General features: G+C 55.7%; 1 protein-coding gene across 2 annotated transcripts in view; it reads left to right on the forward strand.

The window, feature by feature from the left end:
• Positions 1 to 2360: 2360 nt before the first annotated feature.
• Positions 2361 to 23775, forward strand: part of MARK4 (microtubule affinity regulating kinase 4) — a 31034-nt gene continuing 9619 nt past the window's right edge. For both annotated transcript variants that reach the window (XM_054588601.1, XM_054588602.1), the window contains exons 1-13: positions 2361 to 2629; positions 7018 to 7218; positions 9117 to 9170; positions 9259 to 9307; positions 10016 to 10081; positions 10177 to 10247; positions 11457 to 11513; positions 13748 to 13984; positions 16884 to 17003; positions 17430 to 17529; positions 18707 to 18816; positions 18923 to 19082; positions 22313 to 22530. In XM_054588601.1, coding sequence (XP_054444576.1) covers positions 2579 to 2629; positions 7018 to 7218; positions 9117 to 9170; positions 9259 to 9307; positions 10016 to 10081; positions 10177 to 10247; positions 11457 to 11513; positions 13748 to 13984; positions 16884 to 17003; positions 17430 to 17529; positions 18707 to 18816; positions 18923 to 19082; positions 22313 to 22530 — 1494 coding nt within the window. In that variant the 5' untranslated portion in view covers positions 2361 to 2578. The remainder of the gene's footprint in view (positions 2630 to 7017; positions 7219 to 9116; positions 9171 to 9258; positions 9308 to 10015; positions 10082 to 10176; positions 10248 to 11456; positions 11514 to 13747; positions 13985 to 16883; positions 17004 to 17429; positions 17530 to 18706; positions 18817 to 18922; positions 19083 to 22312; positions 22531 to 23775) is intronic.

Here is a 23775-nt window from a genome sequence, read left to right on the forward strand (position 1 = left end):
TTCCCTCTCTGCTGCCCACTATCCTTGAGACCCTGAAAGCCCCATTTGCTGCATAATAATAGTAATGCCACTCACTTCTGAAGTTCTAATCGGTTCCCATGGGAAGCACTTATATAGTCTCATTAATTTATTGCAGACTGAGGTTGCTACAATTAGTATTTGGAGACCAGTAATCATAGCCGTTAAGAGCCCAAGTTCTGGAATTTGGAGGCACTTGGGTCCAAATCCCGGCCCTGCCGCAGACCAGCTATGCGATGAGCATGTGATTTTTCTCCTTTGGGCCTCTGCTCTTCATCTGTGAGTGAGGTTCATAATGATGGTTCAACCTCGTGGGGTGCAGAAAGGACAAAGCCCTCACAGCCTGGCAAAGAGGAAGCCTCTGTGAGTCTATGTAGCTGATTGTATCTACCAGGGATGCCCTGGTAAAGGTTTAACAACCAGCTCTCTAGAGGGTGATGATGGGGGGCCTCAGTTTGTAGCATTTGCCAGGTTCCATGGTGTAAATGTTCCCACCATGGCTAATGTCAAGGTGATGTCACTAAAAGTGTTTATTTTGGGGGGAGCGGGGATGGGGGAAGAGATGCTCAGTAGCCCATTAACAGCAGTTTCACTATGCAGATCTAATAAATGTAAATGACCTCAGGATCACAGATAATAGTAAAATAATTAGGATGTGATGAGTATCTATTACCTTTTTTTTAAAAAAGGATTTTATTTATTTATTTTTAGACAGAGAGGAAGGGAGGGAGAAAGATGGGGAGAGAAACATCAATGTGTGGTTGCCTCTTGCAAGCTCCCCATTGGGGACCTGGCCTGCAACGCAGGCCTGTGCCCTGACTGGGAATCGAAACTGTGACCCTCTGGTTCACAGGTCGGCGTTCAATCCACTGAGCCACACGAGACAGGGCTATTACCTTTGTTTTAATATAATGTATTTAATTGTATGTTTTCATAATTTAATCTTTAAAGGATTTTATTTATTTTTAGAGAGAGGGGAACGGAGGGAGAAAGAGAGGGACAGAAACATTGATGTGAGATGAAAACATGGATCGGTTGCCTCTCATACATGCCCCATCTGAAGGCCAAACCTGCAACCCAGTCATGTGCCCTGACGAGGAATCGAACTGGCAACATTTCACTTTGCCAGACGATGCCCAACCAGCTGAGCCGCACCAGTCAGGGCTGCATAATTTAATTTTTAATAATAGCTGTTTAACAACAGTTCCCAAATTCCTGAGACTAACAGCTCTCTTGAGCCCGCTCCATCATACCACTGTTATCATCACACCCACTTTTAGAAAGGGAAACTGAGGCTCAAGAAGATGGTCAGGAACAGGGCATGGACCCCAACCAAGGGCTATGTGATTCTGGGGCCAGGACCATGCCATGCCCCTTCTTCTTTCATCCCGCTCTGGTCTAGAGGTCATGGGTGGTCCTGACAGGACTATGTGACCTAAGCGAAGCCCTTGCCCCATCTGGCCTCAGTCCATCCTTTACAGCTGCTTCAGCCCTGCCAGGAAGGCAACGTGCTGATCCTCCACCTCACTTTATAGACTGGAAACTGGGGCCTGAAACGGGCAAATGCCTGCCCTGAATGACACCGCTGGACAGAGAGAGTCCTCAGACCCTGGCTGGGGTGCGGAGGCCAAGAGACTGCAGCCCACAACCTTGTGGTCCGGAGCTTTCTAGGAGGTGGAAGGTCACTCCTCTGCAGTGGCTCCGCCTAGAACGCCATCCCTCCCGCACCCTTAGCCCTGTGTCCCCAAGAGCTTCCTGGGCCCCATGACGGGGGCGGGAGAAGGTGAACAGTGCCCTCTGCCTGGCTCTTGCCCCTGGGAGCTTTTCTGCCCTTTCTCTGTATCTCCGTTCCTTCACAGGTCTTTGCGTCTCTGTGTGCATCTTTGTCTCTGTCTCCCCCTCTTTCTCCGTGCGAGTCTCTTGTCTTTGTCTCTCTCTCTGTGTCTCTGTTCTTTTCGCATCTCTGTCTCTTTGTATGAGTCTGTCCCTTTCCCTACGTTTCACCCTCTTTCTTTTTTGTCTCTCCGCGTCTCTGGCGCTCTGCCTTGGCGTCTCCCTCGCTTTCTCTTCCGGTGAGTCTCCACGCTCCTGTGAGAACATGCAAACCACCGACGCGCTGGAACCTGCCTCCGCCCCCGAAGCCCCCGGCCCGCCCCGGGCTGCGCCTTTAAGGGCCGGCGGCAGGGGCGGGGTCTCGGCGGCCCCGCCCTGCCCGCCCCTCCCCCTGACGTCCCTTCCTTCCCGGCCCCTCTGCCGCCTCCCTCCGCCGCCGCCCGGGCCGGCTCCGCGCCCCCTCCCCGGCCCCCGCCCGCCCGCCCGCCTGCCCGCCGCCGGCCGCCGCTATGGCGCCCCGGGCCCCCACTGCGCGGGGCCACTAGCACCCTCAGTGTCCCCTTCCCTCCCCCTCCCTGCCCCCTCTCCCGCGGCGTGAACCCGGGTGTTCACGGCACCCAGCTTTTGAGCTCGCGTCCCCAGGCCGGCGGGGGGGGAGGGGAAGAGGGGACCCCGGCACCCCTGTCCCCCCCCACCCGGCCGCCCAGTCCCCCGGGACCCGGAGAAAATGTCTTCGCGGACGGCGCTGGCCCCGGGCAACGATCGGAACTCGGACACGGTGAGTAGGGCCCGGCCCCTGGGGGAGCCCCGGCCGGGTCTGGCCGCCGAGCCCCTGGACCCGCCGTGCCCCTTGCTGCGTGAGCCCTGCCCTCATTTCCCGGGCCCAGCCCGGCCCGCCACCGCCCGACCCCCGCGCGGACTTCCAGGACTTCCGACCCTCCCCCACTCCTCAGCCAGCCCGACCCCCGGGGGCGCCTCTCTCTCGGGACCCCTCTTTAGTCCCTGTGCAGACCGCTTCCGCTCGGGGCTCTTCCCTCCAGGAAGCCCCCTCCCCTGCCTTCCTGGGCCCCTCCCTTCCCGGTGTGCTCTTTAGCCCCTTCCCCTTCAGGCCGCCCTCCTGCGACCATGGGCCCCCTCCCGGATTTGCAGGGCTCCTGACCCCCAGGCCCAGCCCCGGTCCTCTCGCAGGAAGGCCTGGCCCAGTCCTGTCTCTGGCTCCAGCTTTTCCGGCCGGATCTGGGTGCCAGGCTCCCCAGGAGCCCCCCTCCTCTCATTCCCAGCCCTCCGCCTCTCCGGCTCCGGTGGGCACCCCCTCACAGGAAGCCCGTTTCCACCTTTCCCTGGCCCAGGGCCCTTTCCATCTTGTTCAAGGTCTCTCCACTCCCAGGCCTGGGCCCCGTCTTCCAGGCAGCCCTGTTCCTGGATTCCCAGCACCCCAGGTCCCCCAGACGGTACTGGACCCTCTCTGGTCTCTTCCTCTCCCAGGAAGCCTTGGTCTCCAACTTCCAGGCCCCCAGCCCAGTCTGGGATTTCTAGGCCCTGGACCAGCCTGACTCCAGGTCCAGGCTGCATCCTCCCTGTGTCAGCTCAGCTTCAGGCAAGCCCCCTCCCCAAGCCCTCAACACCTTGATCCCCTCCTTGTCCAGGCCCTTCCTACAAGACACTGTCTCTGCCCCTGGATCTCCAGGACCCTATCCCATCTCCTGCCTTGGGGCCTCCCTCTTCCTGGCGAAGGCCTGGCCTCCCAGGGAAGCCCCCTCCTCATCTTCAGAGGTCTTCCCCAGCTCACACGGCCTGACCCCAGATCCTCCTTCCAGAAGGCTCCTGGACTCCAAGCCTCTGGCCTTGCCTTGGCTCTCAGCCCTTTTCTCCTGTCTTCTGGAAGCCTCCTTCCTGCCCAAGTTTCTAGGCCCCTTGGCCCCCGCAGGCTCAGCCTTTATTCCTCTGGGCTGCCTCTTGCCCAGGAAGCCCCTTGCCCCAGACCTGCAGGCCGCAGACCTCTCTCTGGTTCCAAGGGCTGCTCCTACAAAGCCCCTCCTTTGACTTCTAGGAATTCCCCCAAGCCCTAGGCCCCAGGCCCAGGGATCATTGACCCCTGACTTCCACTGACGCGTGGCCTGGACCGCTCCTATTATCCCCAGGCTCCCTGTCCCTGCACCGCAGGCCAGAACACTCCTGGGGAGACCCTCCCTCCCATTTCCCTGGTTTCTGATTGCTCTCAGTGCTTCTAAAGACCCACCAGCCAGTACCAGACTCCTCCCCAGATGGGGCCTTTGTCCCTTTCCACCGGGCCTTGTGCCAGGTCCCTGCTCCCCCCGAGCCCCCTCTCATCCCAGATCTCCACCGGAGAGATTTATCTCGGCCCCTTCATCTTGCAGGACCCTCCCTCACAGAGACCCCCCACCACCACCGCCACAGGCCCGACCGATCTGGGGTCTCTGATGAGATACTCCTTCTCCCACCCACCCTTCCAGTCACTACGAAAAGTACCAGAGCGCCCACAGGCCTGAGTTCACATGCCGGCCCTGCCAGCCGGTTTGCGCCGCGTCCTCAGACTACTTGCTCTCCCTGTTTGAGACTCAGTTGCCTGCCCTGGAAAGTGGGGATCATCCCTGGAGTCCCGCGGAGGATTACTTGGGATGATACGGGCGACGCCGGGCACACAGGATGCGCTCTGCACATGTTCGCACTGTGGTGGCTGTGGGCATGAGTCAGATGGCCGTGCATTCTCCACCGAGGGCTGTCACAGTTGTTGCATGAACTTACAGATCCACTCCCTGCTCGGAGCCTCGCTTCATCTCTGTGTGGGGTTGGTCATAGTACCTCCCTGTTAGGGATGTTTTCAGGAGCCAAGGAGATTATGGGAGTGAGATGCACGGGGTCAGCCATGTTGTCATTGCTCTTATTAATTATTGTTATTACTTTGATTATTCAGATAAGCAGGGATTAAATCTAGTTTCTATCCTTCCCTAGCGGTGTGACCTCAGGGAAGTGACCTCACCTCTCTGAACCTCAATTTACTCATCTGTGACACTGGACTCACATGAGCCCTTCCTCCTTTTGTTGTCCAGATTAGTGCAGAGTGGGGACCTGGGGCGGTCTGATCCCCTTCCCTCCTCCCCTCCCAACTCCAGTGTGTAAGACCTGCTCATCAGTTCTGGCTGAGGTCACCTCTCTCCCTCTGGAATCTGAAGTTGCACCCCCTCTACTGCTACCTGGTTACCATGGTGATAGCCATGTGGGGTCATGCTACCCCACCCCAAGTTCCAGGCCCCCCACCCCCAGCCTCTCTGGAGGTTCCCTAGCAACAGGCCTGGTGTTGGGGCGCCAGCCGGCGGGAGGGAGCTGGGCCAGCTGGTGGTGCCGGCCAATTTTAGCTCCCGCCCCCGGCCCCTGGGGGCTTTGTCACCCACTGCCCCAGCTGCCCCTTGCACGGGCTCCTCAGCCACGCTGCCTTCAGTGGGTGCCAGCCCACCCCCAGTTGGCTCCCCTGGTGCCACCTGATGGGGATTCTTCTCCAAGCCGCTATCTCCGTGGGGATCAGGGGCCTTATCTGCCAGAATCGCCACTTCCCTTCCCCCCCCCCCGCCCCCCTGCCCCAGGAGGCCCCGGGGTTGTGAGCAGCCCAGTGGAATGTGGGGAAGAGCTCAGCATCCAGGAGTCTGCAGGCCCAGGTTTGAATCCCAGGTGCGCTGCTCCCCCTGCCCTGTGACCTTGGGCAAGGTACCGACTCCACCTCGGCCTTGGGGTCCCTGTGTGGAGGGTTCGGGTCGTAACTGGACGCCCATCGGAGGCCAGGGCTTCAGCAGGGGTGGTTCTTCCGCCCTGTGTTCAGATCATTATATTTCTGCTTCTCGTGTGACCTTGACAAGGTACCTTCTGTCCTCAAGCCTCAGTTTTTCCTCTGGAACATGAGGATGCAGTGCCACCCTCCTGAGCTCCGGGAATTAAATGTAAACGGTGTGTGTATTGGCCCAGGACTTGGCCCCTAGTGAAAGCTGTGCCATAAAAACAGGGTGGCAGTGTGAGACACTGGGGTGCGGTGGTAACGAAGGACTTCAGCTCGGAGGGAAACGCCGGGCTCGGATCCTGGCTCTGGGCCTCAGTTTCCCTCCATGTAAAATGGGGATGGTGATGCGTTATTGGCCGGCACTCATTAAATACTGGTCATCATCCCTGTTAAGTAGCCTGAAGACTCCCTGCAAGGAGCAGTCCCTAGCCCTCATCCCGCCGCCTGCCTCTCAGCTCGTCGCCTACCTGTCCTCTCTTCTGCGGCTTCCTGGGCAGGGCACAGGGTCTGAGCGGAGACGTCCTGGCTGGGGCCTGTGGCTGCCTCTGTCGCCCGCACCCTGGGCCCCAGGCCTGAAAGGGAGGCACAGTCCCTGAGGCTCACAATCAGGACAGGGCAGCCTGGAGCAGGCAGGTGACCTGCAGGGGAGAGAGACAGGATGGCAGGAACAGAACACTGGGGACAAACGGCAGTGATGGCGGTGGAGACGGGGTCAGGGCTCGCGTGGAGACACGGTGTTTTGCAGGGGGGTGGGGGCAAGGGGCAAGCGAGGGAGCAGGAATGTTTTCAAGGAAGGTAACAGTGGGGCTAGAACGATGTCAGGGCAAAACGAAAGACTGTCGGTGACTGGAGTTGAATTTGGAATCAGAAGAAATTGTTAGGGGCCCTAAACCAGAAATAAAATAACAGTATTAACGTTTGGGTTTGGAATAGAATTTGGGGGCTAGAATGGGGACAGTGATAGAGAGACCAGGATGCCGGAGGCAGCGCGGGGTGGGGCGGAGTGCGGAGGCCTGGCCGGGGTCAGCGTGGACTGGGGCTGACGGCTGCAGCGTTTGGAAGAGCGTATTACGGAGCTGATGGAGATCCCAGGAATTAGAAAAGGAAGCTGTGGGTAGACTGGCTACAGGGAAGGCTAAAGAGGAGACCTAGCGTCTGGGGACCTGGATGCTGCAGAGTTGGCCGGGACCCAGAGTTTTTGTTCTTGGAGGCGTCTTTTTGTAAAGAGAGATGGGAGACCCAAAGGCATCTTGCTTCTCCCTGGCTTGGGCTTGAAAAGCCGCCATGGCCGGAGTTAACCACTCCCGCGCTGGGTCGCCCTGAAGGCAGGTCGGCCGGGCACCGCCTGCTGCTCACGCTTTGTCTCCCCCACGCAGCATGGCACCTTGGGCAGTGGCCGCTCCTCGGACAAGGGACCATCCTGGTCCAGCCGCTCCCTGGGTGCCCGCTGCCGGAACTCCATTGCCTCCTGTCCCGAGGAGCAGCCCCACGTGGGCAACTACCGCCTGCTGAGGACCATCGGGAAGGGCAACTTTGCCAAAGTCAAGCTGGCCCGGCACATCCTCACCGGCCGGGAGGTGAGTAGGGGAATGAGTGCGGCTCGGGGCCAAGTCCTGCCACACCGGCGCTTTGTGGGTGGTGGGGCGCAGTGGGCTTGGCCCTCTCTGGGACAGATCAGAACGGCTGAGATGTTTCCAGAACAGCCCAAGGAGGAGACGAGCACCCGTATCAGGCATCCTCGAAATTGTCAGGAACCCTCGAAGCCCAGGCAGAGCTGTGTGCTGTGTTTTTAAGAATGTGTGTAGCTATTATGGCTCAGCCGGGCCGGCCCCCGTGCCAGTGGGGGGCTTTGGTTCCGCCACGTCTTCCGCGGTCTGGAGAACACGGGGTTCGCTGGCGCTCTCAATGACACACTTGCCCTGCCTCCCCCTGCAGAGTGGGCACGTGTCCTGAGCGTGGCAACGTTATCGCAGCAGGGCCTGCGCAAAGAACCGTGGCGTGATGCCCCTCAGTCACACTGAACAGGAAAGGGGATGGTGGGTGGGTTCCTGACTCCTCTGCACCCCCTTCAGTTTTAGAGCAAATGACAGGAGTTTTCCTGCCTGGGATGAACCCCCTCCTATCCGTACACAGTCTGCGCTGCACACACACAAGACACCAGGCCCCAGTGGTTTTATGGGCAAATCCTGCCAAACATTCCCATTTTGTGCTGGTCCTTCCAGAGACTGAAGAAAATGGTTCCACTGCCCAACTGATGTTAGGTGCTAGTTTGACAAAGGCCGCAGAGGCAGATAGGAAGTAAGTTCATGGGCTAGCCTTATGTGTGAGTGTTGATACAAAAATCAGAGCAAGCCATGTGATAACGAAGCTGGGCTTATCCCAGGAATGCACAGTTCTTTGCAGATTCACAATTTATTCTTGTATTTCGCCACAGTCACAGATTCAAGGAGAGAAACCATATGATCGCCTCGATACTGGCATGCAAAGTGCTTGAGAGAATTAAAAACCCATTCGTGAGAATATGAGAAAAGCCAAGGGACCCCCTCCCCCACAAAGAACACGTCATTCCCTTCATGTGCATCTTGAACGGGATTCCAGGGGTTTCTGAGAGGACTGGCTTCTAAGGGAACAGGACCTCCCAGGGGAAGAATTCTAATCCAGTGGGTCTTGGGGTAGTGGTTGGGGGTGGCCCCCAAACCCTTTGTAAAAACTATAGACTTAAAGCAGGATTAAGACTTAAAGGCCCCTCCACTATGGAAAAACTTACAGTGCTCTACCCCCGGTGTAATTCAAAATAAAATCCTAACTACAGGGTAACTATAAGGAGAATTCAATAACATTCTGATCCCCTGCCCCCAATGACTACCTCAAAGCTCTTTTAAAACTATATATATTTTCAAGTTGTAAGTGTTTAAGGGGTAGACTTCATCAGGCTGCATAAGTTCAGATCCCAGGCCACAGACTTACTAGCCACATAACCTTGGCCAAGTAACTGAATGACCCAGTGCCTCAGTTTCCCCAGTGGTAAAATAGGAATAATCCTTAGCACCCATCTCATAGGGGTGTTGTGAGGGTTGAAAGAGTTATTGTTTGTATGGGACTGGTCAGTAAGTGTTAGCTAGTTATTGTTTGTTTTTCCATAGTTTGTGCCTTTAAAACTGACGTGGTGGGTGGATGGTCTGAGATGCCCTCACAAAGGGCCCCCTCAAGGTCGCGGTCACTCTCCCACACTCACACAGGCCCCTGGAGCAGCTCCACCCAGGCCCCACTGCAGAATAGGGACTATTTCCTTATGAAAGTAAGGGTAACCCTGGACATGGTGGGAACAGCATGTGCAAAGGTCCTGAGGCCCAGATCCCCATTCACTGGGAATGGCCCAGGCTGAGGGTTTTCTGTGAGAAGGTGAACGAGGACATTGCAGGTGATCTGAGTTGGGGTACCTTGACCTTTCTCCCCTCCCTTCTTTTGCCTCCAGGTCGCCATCAAGATCATCGACAAAACTCAGCTGAACCCCAGCAGCCTGCAGAAAGTGAGGCCAGGGGGAGGGAGAGTGTTGGAGTAAGGCTGGGAGGGGGTACTCAAAACTAGCCACCCTCATCTTCCTTCCCTTCTTCTAGCTGTTCCGAGAAGTTCGCATCATGAAGGGCCTAAACCACCCCAACATCGGTGAGGAGGGGAAGGGTGTGGGTTCAGAGGCTGCCACCAGGGAACACGGGGAAGGAGAGGGTCAGGGCACAGGAGAACTGGGGGTTATAATCGTTAGAAAGACCTGTTTTTCTTGCAGCGGTATCTCCGCTTACGGGCTCTGTGGCCTTGGCCAAGTCACTTAACCTCTCTGAGCGTCAGTTTCCTCCTCTGGAGGAGGGGTGATAAGAGGGCCTACATCAAGGTCATCGTGGGCCTTGGATAAGATCGTGCATGCAAAACACTTAGTTCAGAGATAAGCCGTGGGAGCCAGGCTGATTATTGTCGTCAGTAGCGACCTTTGTCGCTGTCATTATCATCACGCAGAGGAGAGAGAGAAGGCTCTTTACGGACAGAAGCGGGATTTGGCCCGGCCTGGATGTGGCCGCACCATTTATCCATCCTTGGTTTGCTCAGTAAATATTTATTGAGTGGCCACTATGTGCCAGATGCTGGGGACCCAGCATCCTTGGCCCCAGGGAGCTGAGCTGGCATGCTTCTGACAGAGAAAATAGAAAAGGTTGTGAACTGGGGCTGAGGAGTGGAAAATCTGGCCATCAGCAGGGAGCCATTGAGTGTTCTTGAGTAAGGGGTATCATGGTTCAGCACATCCACATGGTTATTGAGTGTGAGTGGAGGCTGGGAAGGGTCTGTCTCTTCCTCCATAACCGCCCCCCGCACCCATTGCAGTGAAGCTCTTCGAGGTGATCGAGACCGAGAAGACGCTGTACCTAGTGATGGAATATGCAAGTGCTGGTGAGGCCCCGCCCCCACCCACCCTGCTGCTGCACACCCCCCACCCCACCCCACCCCCGTGCCCCACCCTCACCCCCTTCGCCTCTGCCCTGCAGGAGAAGTATTTGACTACCTCGTGTCACACGGCCGCATGAAGGAGAAGGAAGCTCGAGCCAAGTTCCGACAGGTTAGGGTTGTGGCCGTGGGCGGGGATAGGAGGGGTGCCTGATTGCTAGCGGTGCCTTAAATGGTGCCTTAAATGCCAGGCGGGGCGCTGGATCTGCCAGTGACTGGGGGCGTGGCTTAAATCGGGGCGGGGGTGGAGCGGGAGTTGGGTGTCCATGAGTGTGCAGATGCCCAGGTGTGAGATACCCAGATGTCGGTGTATGGGTGCCCAGTTCAGTGGGTGAGAGTCAGGACAGTGCCCGGGTGTGCAGGTGTCAGATATGTGGGTGCAAGGGTGCGCCCGGTGTGTCGGAGTGTGGCTAAGGGGGCCTGGAGGTGCCAAGGTGCTGAGATGTGAGTGTAGGAGTGGGGATTCGAAGATCTGTGGGTGCCCAGGTACACAGGTGTGCCCGTGGGTGGGTAAAAGTGTGTATGGCAGCCTGAGTGTATGGGGGGTGCCCGTGGTGTGGGTGTGAGTTTGTGGGTCAGAGGCCATGCAGTGCCTGGGTGCCCAGGTGTGTGGGTCGGAGGGCGTGGGGTTGCAGATGTGTGGCAGGGAGGATGCACAGGTGTGAGTGTGGGAGGGGCCCAGGGATGGGTGTAGAGGTTGGTGGACAAGTGTGTGTGCTACTAGGATGTCCAGGTGGATAAGACGGTATGTCGCTGTCTGCGTACGTGGCAGTGAGGTGTACGTGAGGGTCATGCAGGCGTGAGGGTGTTCAAGTATTGGGACAAAAGCGCGCAGGTGTGAGGGCGCCCCTGTCGCTAGGCGTTCAGCAGGGAGGAGGGTTTGATGGGTAGGAGGATCTGCGTAAGGGCGCCCGCCCGTGACTGCCCAGCAGCCCCGACGCAGCTGAGCGGGGTGTGGGGGGCTTCCGCCCTAGAGTGTTGGGGCCACGGGGCCGCCTACTAGTACACGACATTTTCATGCGTGTTTCCAGATGTGAAAGTCAGGAGGGGGCTTGTCCTTGTGCCTTGGTGCCAATGTCTCTGCCGGGAGGGCATCCTAAAATCTGGTTGTGAGGGTGTCTGAGTGAGGGTGAGCGACTGTGTAGGTCCCACAGCATTTTCTGCTGTGACCAAATCAGTGCGAGAGGCCCCGGCATCTTGGCCGGTGCCTAGAGGAGGCCTGGGGTCCAGGGCCTTGGCTGTGAGTGCGCTCACGGGGTCTCTGAGGAAGGCTGAGGGGTTTGGGGGCCACAAGTAATTGACCTTCCCTCCTCCTCCCCAGATTGTATCGGCTGTGCACTACTGTCACCAGAAAAACATTGTCCACAGGGACCTGAAGGTGAGCCCCCCGACCCCGCTGTGAGCCCCCAGCTGAGCCCCGCTCCGGCCCCTCGAGGCTCCTCTGTACCCTCTACCACCTCCCTGCTTTTCTCTGCCTGCTCCTCCCTCGGAGTCCGGGGCCCTTTGACTTTTTCCCAGGCCTTTTGTGGCAAAAGCAAGGCCATCAGACGAGTGAGTGGGGGTGGGGATCCATAGCGAACAAAGGGGAAGAAACAAAGTGTCTGCAGCGCCTGGCATTTACACGTGTGCTGGACAAGGACACTGGGATGCGATAGAGTTTGTCACTCAGAGCCTCCGGGGCCTCAGTGTCTCTCAGACTGGAGAACATTCAAGAGTCTTTGAGAATTGACACCTGCAGGGTCTGAGACCCGGCATCTCAGAATGCGAGCAGGACCTTTGTGTGAGAACCCTCGAGGCTAGCGCCCATCAGGGAAGGGACTCGCTGGGCCTGGGCCCCGCTGCCTGGCCCAGCGGAGCAGGGACAGCCCCCTCGAGGAGCTCCATGTCCCAGGTCCCCGGTCCACACCTCCCAGCGGGAGAGAACCTCACATCTCAGGACTTCTGGACCAGAGAGAGAAAACGTCTGTCTGGCCCAAATCAAATTGTCTTGCCTGTGATTTCTTGAGCACCTACTAGGTGCCAGGCCCCGTGCATTAAGGAAGTGCTTCTCAAGGTTCTTCAGTGAGGGACCAGTTTTGTTTTAGTGTTTTCAATTCCCAGTCCGGTGTGGACAGGTACTTTCGTAAAGTGCAATAATAATGACATGAAAAAAGATGTGCAAAATACAAGCCACATTTTTAAAAGTAAATTAGATTCAGAAAACATAAAAATGCCCTGTCAAATGGCTGTAGAAATTTCTAAACACCCTCTCCGTCTGTGCTGCCCTGACATCCCCACACTACCCCCTGAGGAAGCACCTCCGAGGCGCCCTGTAAGGGTCACATCAATTGTGAAGGGCAACCTGGAGGAGGCACGCCCCCTGGTGGAGGGTCCTGGAAGTGTCTTAAGAGGGATTTCAGGATCTGGCTAGTGCACCAGGGAGCAAGCCAGATGAGGGGTCGGGGCTGGACTGTGGATCCTCAAATGCCACAGATGTCATCCCTGAGCCAGATTGAGGTTTGGGGGAGGTCTGTCTGAAGGATGTGTCTTTGTGGATTTTATCCCCGTGTTGAGTCAGAGGTGGGGGAAAGTGGTACCCAAATTCAGCAGGAGCTAGAGAGACCGAGGAAGCCAGGGGTTCCGGTGGCTCGGGCTAGGGAAGGGCCGTGCTTGGGACGGGCCCCACGTGGGCAGTGTTTTGAAGGGTAGATACGTGCGTTGAGTTCTAGTCACAAAGCTGGGAGAGGCAGGGTGCTGAGGCTCCTTCCATGCTCCCGCTTGGGGAGGCCGGACCTCCTTTGGGTTCCAGTTCTGCCATTTTCTTGCTGTGGAGGTGAGGCGGCCTCCCTGAGCCTCGGTCTCCTCACCTGTGAAGTGGCGATTACAGGAACATGTGCCACCAAAGGCAGACCTTAATACAAAAAACGTATTGAGTGCTCACCATGTCGTCCCACACACTGTGGTAGGTGCTTCGCGCTTCACCCCACAACCATCTACAAGGCAGGTGCTGTGATTACCCTCAGCTTACATATAGGGAAACTGAGGCACAAAGAAGTCCGGTAACGCACCCTCAGTGGCAAGAGAATGAGTGGTGGAGCTGGGATTTGACGCGGAGATCTTCCCAGAATCTGTTCTCTTAACCCCGTGTTATGCGCCACTCATAAAATAAATGATAGTCCATGAAGCCCGGCACATAGTAGGTGCGTAATAAGTTTTGGATAAAATGATTGTTTTCCCTTTAATGGGTCTTGAGCAGTCAGTCCTCATTTTTTTTCTGCTGGGTAAACTGAGGCTCAGAGGACAGGAGATGGACTGAGGACAGCAACTGTGCAGACCACGTGGGGTAACAAGAGCTCACCTTGTATAACAAGGTGCATAACAAGGTGCTTAATGGGTGCAGAATATAGGCCTTTTATACAACTTAACTTAACAGTTCTCTAACAGCCCCGTGAAGTAGGGACTGCGATTATCCCCATTCAATGGATGAGGAAAGCAAGGCCCAGAGAGGTAAAGTCACTACCCGGGGTCACAGGGAGTAAGGGACCGGGCCACAGTGAGTCCAGGTTGGCCAGCTCCAGCCTGTGCTCCCGTCCAGCACACGCGTCCACCCTCTGCCCTCTCCCTCCCTGCCAGGCCGAGAACCTCTTGCTGGACGCCGAGGCCAACATCAAGATCGCCGACTTTGGCTTCAGCAATGAGTTCACGCTGGGCTCGAAGCTGGACACGTTCTGCGGGAGCCCCCCGTACGCCGCCCCGGAGCTGTTCCAGGGCAAGAAGTATGATGGGCCGGAGGTGGACATCTGGAGCCTGGGCGTCATCCTGTACACCCTCGTCAGCGGCTCCCTGCCCTTCGACGGGCACAACCTCAAGGTGCTGGGCGGGGCTGGCGTGGGGTCTACTGTCCTTGGGGGCGGGGCCTCTCTGAGCCTCCGCCCTAATTCACCTCCTGTGTAGAGGGGCCGGGCTGGCCTAAGGGCATATGAAGATGGATGTTGAGGCAGGGACTGTGGGCCAGCCCAGGTGGACTAAGCTGTGTCGGGGTTCAGATTGTGGGCTTTGCAGCTGGCGAGCTGGGGTTCAAATCCCAGCGCAGCGTCCGTGGGTCAGGCTGTTTTAGGTTTTGCCTATACTGTGTGAGCAAGAAAGGCAGGAACCCCGGCCTTCACACGCGCCACACCGTGGGCCTCCTCGAAAACATGCTGAGTGGGAAAAGCCAGTCACAAAAGGCCACGTGTTGTATAACTGCACTTCAGTACAATGTCCAGGGTATGCAAATCCATAGAAACGGGGAGCAGATTGGTGTTTGCCTAAGTCTAGGGGAGGATGGGGAAGTTAGAGAAGAGGGTTTCTTTGGGGGGTGATGAAATGATCTAAAATTGACTGTGGTGATGATTGCAGGGCTCAGAATCTACCAAAACCATTGAATTGTTTACTTAAAACAAAACACCCTGCCCTCGTGGACCCACATTTCAGCAGCAGAGCCAGGCTGAAAACCAGATAAATAAGCACAACATGTTATTCCAGACGCTGGCCAGTGCCCCTACGGGGGAAGCCATGGAAGGGGTGGGACGCGTGGGCTGAGTTTTTAGCGTTGTGGCTTTTCTTTTCTCTTTGAACTTTTTATTCTGAAACATCGCTGGTCTACAGGAAGGTTGCAGGACTAGAACAGAGAACAAAGTGACGCCGTTGAGGCGACGCGCCAGTCGCCAGCATTTGGCCACATCTCTTGTATCTGTACATGCTCATGGGGTATCATCATCATCCTCGTTGATGGAACGTTTGGGAGTTAGTTGCGGACACAGTGTCCTTTAACCCTAAAAGGCGACATAGAGCAGGTATCCCCCGAGACCAGGGCAATTTCACATCCACCGTCACACTCAGGAAATCCGGCAACGGTGCAGCCCTGGCCTCCAACCCACGGCCTGTGCTCAGGTTTCACCGGTCATCCCAGGAGTATCCTTGGTGGCTCTCTTTCTCCCGCTCCAGCATCCACTCGGGCTCCCGCGGCACTCGCTTGCCCTGTCTCTTTAGTCTCCTTTCATCTGGATCACTTCCTCCGCCTTTCTTTGTCCTTCCTGACACGGTGCTGTAGTCACGTGCAGGCCAGTTTGCTCGCAGAACCTCGCTCAGCGGCTCGCCCCGTGTGTCCTCGCCATGGGATCCGGCTGCGAATTCCATAGCAGAAATGCCCAGCCCTGCTCCATGTGGCCTGCGAGGGGTGGTCGGAGGTCAGGGAAGGCCTGGCTGAGGACAGCCGATCAGAGCAGAGATCCGAGCGACGAGGAGGTGGGAGGGCCTTCTTCACAGCGGTCTCGGCCGAGCAGCAGGCCCCTCGTGAGTGTCCGTGTCCCCCTGTGCTCAGGGAGGACTGTCAGGTGCCAGCCTGGTAGCAGCAATCCGAGGTCTTGCTGAGATGAGGCAGGAAAGTGCTCCCTATCACAGGATAATCTTGCTGAGCCCCAAGCAGGAAGCCAAGGGACCTTTCCAGAGGACCTGGGCAGCGCCTCACCTGCCCCAGGCTATTGTTACCTCACCGGCTCCAGGCACTTGTCACCGTGCTGGGCAAAGGAGACTCACAGCTAGAGACAAGTCCCAGTTCTGGGCTCTGTTGTTTCCTTGCTGAATGACCTTGGCTATGTCTCTTTTGGAATCTCAGTTCCCCCATCTATAGGTGGGGACAGAAAGTGTATCCACTTACGGCAACAATGGGTTTACAAAGCCTGTCATCGGGACCTGGCATCGGGCTAGGGTGTCACCCTCGGGGGCAGCTCTGGCGGTAGCAGCCATGGCCCTCCCACTTTCTGGCCGTGCAGTCCTAGGGCAAGTGACTTAACTGCTCTAGGCCTGTTTTCTCGCCTGGAAAATGGCACAATAACCCTGCCTCACAACATGGTCGTGAACACAGATGCGATATGCGCAAAGCACTTAGAAGCCCGCAGGCTGGGGGGAGCGCTCTGAAAGTGATACTCGTTATTATGAAATATTCACGACCCTTCGGGCCGTAACGATCTGCAGACCCAGGAGGCTGCCCAGGCACACGCCTCCTCCAGCCCCGTCCCCGCAGGCCTCGCCGCAAGGGCCCCCTGCCCTCACCCACCCCTCCTCCATCTTCTCTCTCCCTCCATTCCTAATTCAGGATGGGAGGGGGCTCTCCCTGGCCCTCCAGGCCACAGAGCGTGGACTTTATTTTCTCTTGCAAGGTCAACGCATAAAGGAGAGCTTATCCGTTGAGACCGCCAGGGTCTCATAGCTCTTCAGAAAGGCAGGCACGTCTGGGGGAGGTACGAGGGAGGGAGGGGTGTGGGCAGGCGCCCCCTCCCACCTCCCCTCTTGTAAACCTAACATTTAAATAGCGCTTGCTCCGGGTCTGGCACGCGCTGGGACTGACTTCTTTAAACTCACTTACACCCTGGCCCATGGGGTAGGTGTTGACAGATAAGGAGACTGAGGCCCGGAGGTGAACACAATTCACTTTCTTACCTCTCACCCAGTTTATACGATTCACTTTCCCTGGGAGGTTTCCTCTGATTGAAAAGCTACTTAGTTTTAAACTGGTGTATGTATTTTGAAGATCGCTGTGTTTAGTGCAGTATTGCCAGTTTACAAATGGGGAACTGCGGTCAGGAGAGAGTGGTGGGATTTTGCCCACCTCGTGCAGGGCTGGGACTCGGGGCTCCTGTCTCTTCTGTCCAGGGATTGGGACACAGATGAACGTGTGCTGGGTGGGGAAGCGGGGCAGACCCCTCCCCCAGTAACCCCGTCCCCTCAGGAGCTGCGGGAGCGAGTCCTCAGAGGGAAGTACCGGGTTCCTTTCTACATGTCAACAGACTGTGAGAGCATCCTGCGGAGATTTTTGGTGCTGAACCCAGCTAAACGCTGTACTCTCGAGGTAAACCTCCAGCCCGTGCCCCTCCCATTGCGGCCTCCTTGTCCCGCACCTCTCTCTCCCCCTCCCCCACCCACCTGCCTAAGACCCACTGCTGGGAGGTGCGGAGGGCAGCCCAGGAAAAGGCTCCCCGTCTGTCCTGACACCGCCCCCCACCCAGCAGCTTCGCCCACTCCCCACCATGCCAGTAATTAGCTAATGAGCTTTGAGGATAATTACAGGGTGCTGGGGACCCAGATGATGCAGGGAGCAGGGCCGAGGCGAGGCATCTGGAGGCTCCAGCAGGGGCTGTGGGTGGGGCAAGGAGGCCCTCGCTCTCCGCAAGCCCTCAGTTCTCGGGCGTTAGACCTTGGGCGTGGGGACCTGCATTTTTCCTGGTTTCATCTGACACCTGTCTCCCCGCTCCCTGTCCTGCTCTGATTCCTGCAGCAAATCATGAAAGACAAATGGATCAATATCGGCTATGAGGGTGAGGAGTTGAAGCCATACACAGAGCCAGAGGAGGACTTCGGGGACACCAAGCGAATCGGTGAGGACAGGGGGCGCGGGTGCCCCAGCCCCAGAGCCACGGGCCGCGGAGCCGGGGGTGGGAGCGTCGCAGCACCCACCCCTCTGGTTAGTGCCTCAGAGGAGCTGGCAAGGCAGTTAGGGAGAGCAGGGAAGTCTAGGTCCCTGTCCCTGTGCTGCTGCTTTCTAGCTGTGTGACCCTAGGCTAGTGGCTTCCCCTTCTCCGTGGGCCTGTTTCCTCATCTGTAAAATGGCGTATTCATAGAACCTGTCTTAGAGGGCTGGTAGGAATGTTGAAGGAGTTCGTCTACATACAGCACTTTACGTTAGGCATGTAGTAAGTACTGATGTGTGCTAGCGTTGACCAGTAGGACACAAAAAGACGTCACACATCTCCTCCAGAGAGTTTGGGCACACGTCACCAGTAATCTGCATGTTTGGGGAAAACCCCCACCTTGGCAGGTGCCTCATCCTCCCCTCCTTTGGTCCTGATCCCTCTAGCCTAGAACCTTCGAACACTTGGCGCCTAGAGCATTAGGGACCGTCCGGTAACCCCCCCAGTTTGCAGCGGAGGAAACTGAGGCCCTATCAAAGGGGCTGCCTCAGTCCGGACTTTCATGGCTGCAAGTAACAGAAGACCCAGGCCATTCTGGCTGAAACCAGAGAAAAGGAGGTTGAACCATATGGAATTGCCATTGTTATAGCTTAAAAATTGTCAATACCAGCAATTTCATATGGTTTAATCTAACAGTGATAAGTTACTTAACTAAAAAGGCCCTCAGACACAGCTGGATCCAGGTGCTCAGAGACAGTTGTTGGGGCTCTCCTAGGTGGTGGCTTTTCTCCCAGGCCGTCCTGCCCCTGACCTGGAGCAGGCTGCCAACAGCAAATCTAGTGGCCTGGACACCTCATCAGGAGAGAGCCACTTCCTAATGTGCCCGGAAAAGCACTAGGCTGGTGCCCATTGGCTGCCTCTGAACCAGTCTGTTTGGCCTGGGAATGGAATGCTCTGATTGGCCAGACCTGGGTAACATGCCCGAGTGGGAAAGGAATGTCCTTCCTTTCCCAAGGAAAATCAGGGTACTCCTGGCAGAAGGGGGAATGGGTAGGTGCTGGAGAGGCCAAAGACCAGGCATTGCTGCTGACGTGGGAGGGAAGGGCCTGGGGAGACTGAGCCTCTTCTCCATCCCCCCTCTCAGAGGTGATGGTGGGTATGGGCTACACACGGGAAGAAATCAAAGAGGCCTTGACCAGCCAGAAGTACAACGAAGTGACCGCCACCTACCTCCTGCTGGGCAGGAAGACTGAGGTCAGAAGGTGCCGGGGCATTTGGGGTGTGCGATGCCGGGGGTGGAGGGGCTTCTGGGGCAGAGGGAGCGTGGGGCTGAGGCTCCTCGTCTGTCGTCCTCCTCCAGGAGGGTGGGGACCGGGGCGCTCCCGCGCTGGCCCTGGCAAGGGTGCGGGCGCCCAGCGACACCACCAATGGAACAAGCTCCAGCAAAGGCACCAGCCACAGCAAAGGGCAACGGAGTTCCTCCTCCACCTACCACCGCCAGCGCAGGCATAGCGACTTCTGTGAGTGTGACCCCACAGCCGCCACCCCAGCCCCAAGGCCTCAGCCCTGCGTTACATCAGGGTTCTCTGGCCAGCAAGCAGCTGCAAGCCGCTGGGGCCAATTGCATCAAAGAGAGGAGTTTCTTATAAAGATGCAGGGACACTGCATGGAACTTGGAGGTAGGAATACGCAGCCAGGCTCAGGGAAGGATGAGAAACGGGAAAAAACCAGCCAGATTCAGAGCAGACTGTGTCTTGCTTCCTCTCTGCTCATCTGGTTTTTCCTTTCTCTCTTACTTATCTCACCTTATTGTTCTCACAGTCTCTCAGTTCCTGACATCTGTTTTGGAAAAGCCAATTCAAGTTGTACCTGGAAATCTCATTAGTCCATTTGTCAGGGACAGAGATCTAATATCAGGGTCCCGATGGGATCATCTACTGTGATTGGGACAACAGGAGGACACATTGTACAAAGTGGCTGCTGAGAGCTTGCCCTCAGGCAGCTCCTCCACATAGAAATGATGGGAGGCCCTTCCTTGTGGAAAGGGATTGTACAGGCCTGGCTGGTGGCTCAGTGGACTGAGTGCCAGCCTGTGAACCAAGGGGTCGCTGGTTCGATTCCCAGGCAGGGCACCCTGGGACAGTGGCCCAGGTCCCCAGTTGGGAGCATGTGAGAGGCAACCACACATTGGTGTTCCTCTCCCTTTTTTTCTCCTTCCCTTCACCTCTCTCTAAAAGGAAATAAAATCTTTAAAAAAAGAAAAAGAAAGGGCCTGTACAGATACCTAATTGTACCCCACATTCTATAACTGAAAGCTCTCTCAGCCCCTGCAGAAAACAAGTAGACGCCACCGCCGCCACCCCACAGGTTAGGCATGGAAATTTCCAACAGGTCTCTTACTTACACTCTCATCAGATGTTAACCCTCTGCACTATTTTTAACTTTATTAAGATAATCATTCACAGATCATGTAATTCACCCATTCAAAGTATGCAATTCATTCGTATTAGTGGTGTGGGGTATCCGTCACCACAGTCAATTTTAGAACATTTCCATTAGCCCGAAAAATCTCCCCTCCACTCTGTCCGGCCAGCTCCTGACAATTAACCTATTCTCTATTCCTGGCCGTTTTGTGTAAATGGAATTATACGATATATGGCCTTTGTGTCTGGCTTCTTTCACCCAGGATTGCGTTTTCAAGGTTCATCCACGTTGTAGCGTGGATGAGCGCGCCATTCCTTTTAATGGCCCGATGTCCCATTGCATGGAGAGAGCACACTTTGTTTATCCATTCATCAGCTGACGGACATTTGGCCTGTTCCCACCTTTTGACTCTTGTGAATAATGCTGCTGTGAATGTGTACAGTTAGGGTTTTTTTTGTGGGCATATGTTTTCATTTCTCTTGGGCATGTACCTCGGGATGGAATTGCTGGGTGATACACCTCTGCCCTTATGTTCAGCAGCTGGAGGAACGGCCCTGCCTGTCGCCAGCGGTGAAGCTCCGTACTCGGGGCGGGGCGCTGGCCCGGCAGAGGAGCGGCAGGAAGCCCAGCCCCGCCTGGGCAGGAAGTGCACAGCTGTGGGCGGCCAGGCCGCTCCTCTCCCCCGGGGTCTCCTCTGCCACCCATAAAAACAGCAGGATGGGCCCAGAAAGTCCCTGCGAAACTTGTAACTCCAACATCCTGTGGTTAGAACCTGGAGCCTTCCAAACCCCCGCGTGGAGACCTGGGCCACAAGGGTATTCGGGGCCCAGGATCGTTGGCAGTGCCTGTGTCTGTCACAGTAGAGCTCATTATGGTTCTGGCACTTGGGACATTAAGGTCCCTGAGGATTTAACAGAAGTCCTGACTACCTGAAATTCTAGAACATGTTTACCCCCCTGGTTCTAAAACTGTAACTTCCCAAGTGTTCTAGGAGGACAGATCTGCTTTGTTTTGTTTCCATCTTTATTGTATTTCTTTCCATTACCATTTGGTCCCCTTCCCCCCGCCCCCAGCAGTCACCGCATTGTTGTCCATGTCCGTGAGTCCTTTTTAGTTTTGTTTTTAAAATTAAAATAGTCATCATGCTTCCAACTTGGAAAGCACAAAAAGTTTTCATTCAACACATTTCTCCGAGCCCCTTAAACCTGTTCTCTTTGGAAATAGCCACTGTTACTGGTTTTATATCAATTCTCTTGAAGAGGTTTCATTTATAAATACATAGAGTTAGATATGAAAAAGAGAAAGAAAAGACACATATAAAGATATAAATGCTGCCTTAACAGCCCAGGCTGGTGTGGCTCATTGGATTGAATGCCAGCCTGCGAACCGAAGGGTCACTGGTTTCATTCCCAGTCAGGGCACATGCCTGGGTTGCAGGCCAGGTCCCCAGTAAGGGGACCATGAGAAGCAACCACACATTGATGTTTCTCTCCCTCTCTTTCTCCTTCCTTTCTCCTCTCTCTAAAAATAAATAAAACATTTTTTAAAGATACTGTGTTAACATACCCTGGCCAAGTGGCTCAGCTGGTTGGAGCATCATCCCATACACCAAAGGGTTGTGGGTTCGATCCCTGGTCAGGACACTAGGTTGTGGGTTTGATCCCCACTTGGGGTGCATGCAGTAGGCAACTGATTGATGTTTCTCACATCACTGTTTCTGTCTCTCCCTCTCTAAAAAAATCAGTAAATATATCCTTGAGTGAGGATAAAAAAAATATGTAAATACTATATCAACATTAATTTACTATAAAGATAATATTTTCCTGTGTGGTACAGATGATAGCCTTTTGGAAATATTCATATATAAACATGGAGATACAGATACACAGATATGTATAAATATGCCCTTTCCTCCTGTTTTTATATAAATGATTGCACACCGTAGACCTCTGCAGCGTGTCTTGAAGGTTACTCTATTACTACACAAGGAGCTTTCTCATTCTTCTTTATGGCTGCTTAGCATTCTATTGTGTGGAAGTACCTTGACTTATTTAGCTGTCCCCCTCTGAAGGGGCATTTAGGTAGTTTCCAATCTTTGGGCCTTAAAAAAGAAAGAGTGACACAGTCCACCCCCTACCTGTATGCATCGTGTCGTTAATGTGGGGCATCCCAGTTGGTACATTGTGCGCATGTCATTTTGGCAGATGTCAGAATGGCCTACGCAGAGACTGTGGCCTATGTGAGGAATTCTAAGGTTCCCAGGATCACCCAGAGTAGGTTCTGGCTTTTCCAGGTGACAGCCCTAACTGTCCCCTCCTTCTGCCAGGCGGCCCATCCCCTGCACCGCTGCACCCCAAGCGCAGCCCAACCAGCACGGGGGAGGCGGAGCTGAAGGAGGAGCGCCTGCCGGGCCGGAAGGCGAGCTGCAGTGCCGCCGGCAGCGGGAGCCGAGGGCTGCCCCCCTCCAGCCCAATGGTCAGCAGCGCCCACAACCCCAACAAGGCAGAGATCCCGGAGCGGCGGAAGGACAGCACGAGCACCCCTGTGAGTCGCCGGGGCTGCGGGGCAGGGTTGGGGTTATGACCCCCTGAGGCAGGCGCCACTGGGTTCACGTATTTTTCTGACCCCGGAATTTCCCATCCTCTTGCTCAGACCACCACACAGGACTCCTTGTTACTTCCATCCATCCATCCATCCATTCATTCGACACACATCTATCGCGCACTCTCTCTCTCTGCCTGACCTTGTGCTTGATGCCGGGGTGTAAATTAGCACCCGGTGTCGGAAAGAAGCCTGCAGCCTGCGTCGGTTGGGAACGAATTAACTCAGGGCATTGGGTGTGTTGCTTACAAAACTGTAGGAAGGGCCGGAGGAGCAGGCAAGGGACTGGACCTCTGGGAATGACACCTTGTCACAGCAGACCTGACCCACCAAGGGAGCTGCCACCTCTAAGGCTACCTCTAGCCCTGTTGAATTGAAGACCACACGGTTGTGGCTGCAGTGTAAGACTCAAACTTCATCCTTGACCCCAAGGGCCTCTTTGACACCTAGAGGTCTGGAGACTGGGCATCGGGGCCCTGATGAAGCAAAGACCCTCGTGACCTGAACTGCGCAAGCAGATGTCAAAAGGTGAAGATGGCTGCCCCCCAGTTGTGCCTTCCAGAGGTTCATGAATGTAAAGATAGGCAGAACCCACTCCTACGCAGAACCTGAGCTGCAGATGAGTCCGAGGAGGGTAGTCTTTGACATTTCCTGCTTCTGCAGCTCCCTAGAATGTATGGTGCAGGCTGAGGGAACCAAAATACCCTCCCCGCTGGAAGCCCAGCGTGGAGGCGGGTTGCAGGAAAGTGGTCAGGAAGCCACATGGACCAAAGTCTGATGAACTCTGTGTCCTTGAGCAAATGACTTCACCTCTCTGAGCTTCAAACACCACCTTGTGAAATGAGCTTATTAAGAAAGTTGGCGTGAGTTCCGGTCAAGGTGGAGGCAAAGGTAGATACGCTTCTGTGCCTCCCACAACCACAGAAAAGAATTACAACTAAATCTCAAAACAGACAATGTGCAGAACTCAGAAAATCGAACTGTATGAAAGTCCAGCAACCAAGGATTTAAAGAAGCCACATTCATCTAGACTGGTAGGAGGGGCGGAGAAACAGATGTGAGGAGACCGGGTGTGGCGCGGAGCTGTAGCGGCTGCGGCTGCGAAATGGGCACAGGCGTTCCCACAGTCACGTGTGGTGGATAAAGATTGGGAGGGATAGCTTGGGAGCCAGCGATCTCAGCCCCAGG

Source organism: Pteronotus mesoamericanus, unplaced genomic scaffold, assembly GCF_021234165.1.
Source record: "Pteronotus mesoamericanus isolate MK-2021 breed Mesoamerican mustached bat unplaced genomic scaffold, CSHL_Meso_final scaffold_137, whole genome shotgun sequence".
Lineage (NCBI taxonomy): Eukaryota > Metazoa > Chordata > Mammalia > Chiroptera > Mormoopidae > Pteronotus > Pteronotus mesoamericanus.